The sequence below is a fragment of the Anoplopoma fimbria genome, chromosome 5 (genome assembly GCF_027596085.1).
Source record: "Anoplopoma fimbria isolate UVic2021 breed Golden Eagle Sablefish chromosome 5, Afim_UVic_2022, whole genome shotgun sequence".
Lineage (NCBI taxonomy): Eukaryota > Metazoa > Chordata > Actinopteri > Perciformes > Anoplopomatidae > Anoplopoma > Anoplopoma fimbria.
The window spans coordinates 5,718,016-5,722,454 of NC_072453.1; the positions used below are offsets into that span (position 1 = coordinate 5,718,016).

Here is a 4,439-nt window from a genome sequence, read left to right on the forward strand (position 1 = left end):
CCTAACAACTCCCCTGCCTTGGCTGACTGTTGCCAAAAAGGGTCAACATCCTCTTCAAATAGCGAATATATATATATGTTTAAGGGCTTTGTTAGAAGGCAGAGCCAAATGGGGGAAATGACAGAGCAAAATAACTTTTCTGAAGTTATTAGTCGGATATTTAAAGAAGCGCCAGCCGCCAGGAAAGATCTTGTTGATAACCACAGCAACCTCCTCCGCGTCGCAGATTACTGCGAGAACAATTTTCTCCAGGTGAGTTATGCTCATAAAAAAAAGTCCCATTAAAACTATAACTATGGCATAGTTTCAGATATTTTTGAGAAGCCTTTTAAGCATTTAAAAACATATCGCTGTAAAAGTATATCTAAAATATTTCGTTCAGTCAGATGATTCAACCAAAGCTGTAGAGGAGGCCAAGGGCTTGGCTGCTCAGGCTCTGGCCAGTGTGTCGTACCAGATCAACAGTCTGGCCAGCGCCCTGCTGAGGCTGCTGGACACCCAGGCCATGCAGATCAAAGATATGGAGTCCTCTGTCAACCTGCTGTCACTGGTGAGTAGCACATTTTACTTTAAATACTCCACACCTGAGGTCTGCCCAATGAAGTGATGTGACCTCTGCATAGCCGGAGAATTAACTATTAAAGGGATAGTTCATAGAAGGTCGGACCATTCTGCTATTCGTTTGTTGAAATGAAAAATAAAAAAATAAAAGTTGTATTCACTGCGCAAAGTGACAAATTTCATTTGAAATAACCATGGTTTTATTTTTGTTTTCATAAATTAGTGATCTGCATTTTGTTTTGCATTAAAAGCATTACTTTCAGGAACACAAACTAAAATACAATATATATAGATATATATAGATATCTCTCTCTATATATATATATATATATATATATATAGATAGATAGATAGATAGATAGATAGATAGATAGATAGATAGATAGATAGATAGATATAGATCTAGAGTCTTACTATTGGTTGTATGGCTAGGAACCAAGTATAGTGCCAGTCGTGGTATTTGTTCTACTTGCAGGTCACCTATTGATCCTTTTATCTGGGGTCTGTTTGGTCACTGTGATCAGTTTGTTCTATTGTTGAGAAACAAGAAAGTGGTGTGAAAGTAGAGTTATTGTGTTCACACTGTGATCTGGTCCAGGCTGCTGCTATCCACATCGAGACGGTGGCCAGGAGAGAGATTGGGGATTTCACTACACCCAAAGACAGGAGTCGCTCCAAGCTTTTGACCCCACCGACTTCAGGCAAGGAGCCAGAGAGTAGTTACACAAGAGTGCCAATCTCATACTCCATCTTTGACTCCACTGGACACTGTTTTGAGGTAAATTTGACAACTAAATTGAAAGGCTGAATTGAACAGTGTTTGAATCAACACACCTTTAATTATTTTCCATTAGATTAAGGACTCCTAGCACAATGCATTCCCTGTTTTCCATAGTGTAGTCCCAGTGGATGTGTTGGTGTGTCTGTGGTGTAGAGATGTTTTATTTCACCTTCATTGTTCTTCTCCTCACAGTTCCCTGAGCAGCAGCCCAGAAAGAGAGCAGAGACAACAGAGAGCATACACGCTACTGCAGAGTACTCTGTGTACGTAGATAAAGTCCTCCATTTACCTGTTATTAGCAACACTACAATTAAACACAACGCTACAATACTGATTATTATAATATAGGCATAACATGACCTGTATAAAATATGATCACATCTGAAAGGTTTCTCTATTATGAACTAAAGAAGCAAATTAATTTGTCTGCAGAGTGTTAGATGAGAAGATCGATGCCACATTCATGTCTGTCTGTTAAATATAAGGCTACAATCTACTAACCATGATAGCTCTTTCCAGTCTTTATGCTAAGCTAGCATAAAGACTGAAAAAAGCTATCATGGCTCTGTCCTAAGAAAAAATAAACACCTATGGCAACACCTCTAAAGCACACTAATTAACATGTTATATCTCTTTTGTTTAGTCAGCAAAAATAACGATTTCCCCAACATTTGGAACTATTCCTTTAAGAAACTGAAGTTGTATGATCGCTCACAGTAGCTGAAGGTCTATTTTTTGTATTCAGATCCAGTCTTGGCATCGCTGTGCCCCCACCATCAGTCCCCACCTTGCAAACTGCCTCCAACTCCACCGACGGCAGCCCGCCTCCCCCGCCTCCTCCCACTGCTGATTTGAACCCCAATCTGCCCGCTCCCCCTCCACCACCACCACCCCCTCCTTCCTCCATGGACACTGGAGTGCCCCGACCTCCGCCCTTCTCGACCTCACCCACATGTCTCCCCCACCTCCTGCTCCTCCGCCAATATGGTCGTCAAATGGCTCCTACCCGCCTCCGCCTCCGCCTCCTTCTGTGGCAGGAGCTGTGCCCCCTCCTCCTCCTCCTCCACCACCTTTTAACCCTGGCACCTTTGGTATGGTGCCACCACCCCCTCCGCCACCTCCTCCAGGATCAGGAGCTGCATCCCCCCTCCTCCTCCTCCTCCTCTCCCTCACACTGGCACCTTTGGTATGTTGCCACCACCCCCTCCGCCACCTCCTACAGGATCAGGAGCTTCACCCCCTCCTCCACCACCCCCTCCACCTCCACCTCCCCCTGTCATTCGCTAATGAACATTATGTTACCGGATGATTTTATTCTAACTCGCAGGCATGCTGGGTTTTGCCATTAGATGCGTTAAACATAGAGCTGCATGAAAATATTTCTGGGCCTTCTCGTGAGATCAACGTTCAGCATAAATAAAAAGCTTGAAAAAGTGTGTGTAGTGGTTTAACCTCGAGCTGTTTCATGTGTGTTGAATGGCTCAGTGTGAGCCTGAAATGATATTTTTCTCTGTGACAGAAAATGCTGCTTCAAAGTGAAACATTGTGCTGCGCAGAGAGATGCAGTGGAGATACCTCCAACATGTTTCAACAATACCTTGACTGCATTCCAAAGGAACAAGCTGAGACTCTTGTGTTTTCCTTTAAAGAGATTTCCCCCTCCTTATTACCTTCTTGTGTTGCATAACTCAGTGTAATCAGTAAGAATCACGTTAACATTCAGCGGCCTTCAGCCCACTGTCACTCTACTGTGTGGTGAGAGCAGTGTCAATGATGATAAGTAGTTTACGTCACTGGCTGTAACCTCGGTGAGATCTGCTACTTTAAACAGGTCAATAAGGCTATAAAAATGTCTGTTGCAACTCAACACTCTACTTACCTTGCTCTGCATGGCTTGTACTGGAAGGTAAGATTTGTTTTCAGCATATAAACAATTCAAATTAGTCAGAAACAGCTTATCCAAACTTGTTAAATCATTTTCTTTGTTTTGTTTTATACTTGCCTTTTTCAGTAAGGCCTGAAACCGTGGAAACAGTCTCACTGTACAAGGCCAATTCTTTTATATTCATCAACAATGGAAAGGAAATTGCCACCGCCTTTAACTGCTGATTACTTTTACTTTAATCGACCCAACTTCAAGTCTATTATCTTTCATGTGGCAACATGCCATAAAAGCTACGCATGCTGTACAGTTTTAACTTTGAGCTATATGTAGACAGAGTGTCTGTGTAAAAACTAATTCTACTGTGTAAGCACTGTGTTGGATAAACATTCCAGGATTGTGCAGCTTTGGCAGTAATTATTTCTTCTAAAGACTTTTGTTGATGTCGGTGTGATTTAAGGATACTAAGAGATAAAGAGCTACCTTTGACCTGTATAACTGTTGCAAAACAACATTAAATTGCATGGCAAACAGTAAAATACAGTTACAGTCTTCAACTTTAAAACTAGATGTGTCATTTTCTATTTTAATTTTCCTCAGGTGTGAAGCCTGATTTGGAATCTAAAACGGCCATGGTCATTTTTTATCCTGTGATTGAGTAAGTAATCCTTAAGATACATTTGTCTCATTTATACTTCATTGTATGCCTGCTGCTCCTATTAGCTGTCCTTTATTCCAGGATCCCCATGTTGTGCGCTGGTATCGTTCTTTGGGTTTTTTGTTGCCATTATGCAAAGAAGCACAGTGGAGCAGCAGGCTGGCCCCCGAGGCCCACTAACTCTTCATCCGTGTACGTCATCCCCATATTTGAGGAGGAGCGGGTGGAAGAAGAAAACGAGGAAGTGATGGACATATATGAAGCATATTTTCAACCTCCTTACAGAAACCCTCCCATGTACTGCTCAAGAGATGTCAGTCCACCTCCTCCATACAGGGTACAGCGCTGTGTGCATCTTCTTAGCATTCATAAATTCATCATTCAATGATGAGGATGATTTTTAAACTGTTTTACAAGATTTTCTAATTAGATGTCTCCGTTTCTCTTTTGCAGCTTGACCCACCATCCTATCCAGACCCCCCACCGTCATACACAGATCCTCCAGCTTACTCAGAGCAATCGTGAACTTCCTCTTCTTCCTCTTTCTCCACTTCAAA

At 42.2% G+C, this 4,439-nt stretch overlaps 1 protein-coding gene across 1 annotated transcript; it reads left to right on the forward strand.

The window, feature by feature from the left end:
* Nucleotides 1-2,629, forward strand: abi3b (ABI family, member 3b). Its single transcript, XM_054599470.1, is given in 7 exon segments — nt 1-252; nt 383-550; nt 1,103-1,339; nt 1,535-1,605; nt 2,088-2,424; nt 2,457-2,483; nt 2,486-2,629. Coding segments are annotated over 7 exon segments (1,161 nt in total). The 5' UTR covers nt 1-75.
* The last annotated feature ends 1,810 nt before the right edge of the window (nt 2,630-4,439 follow it).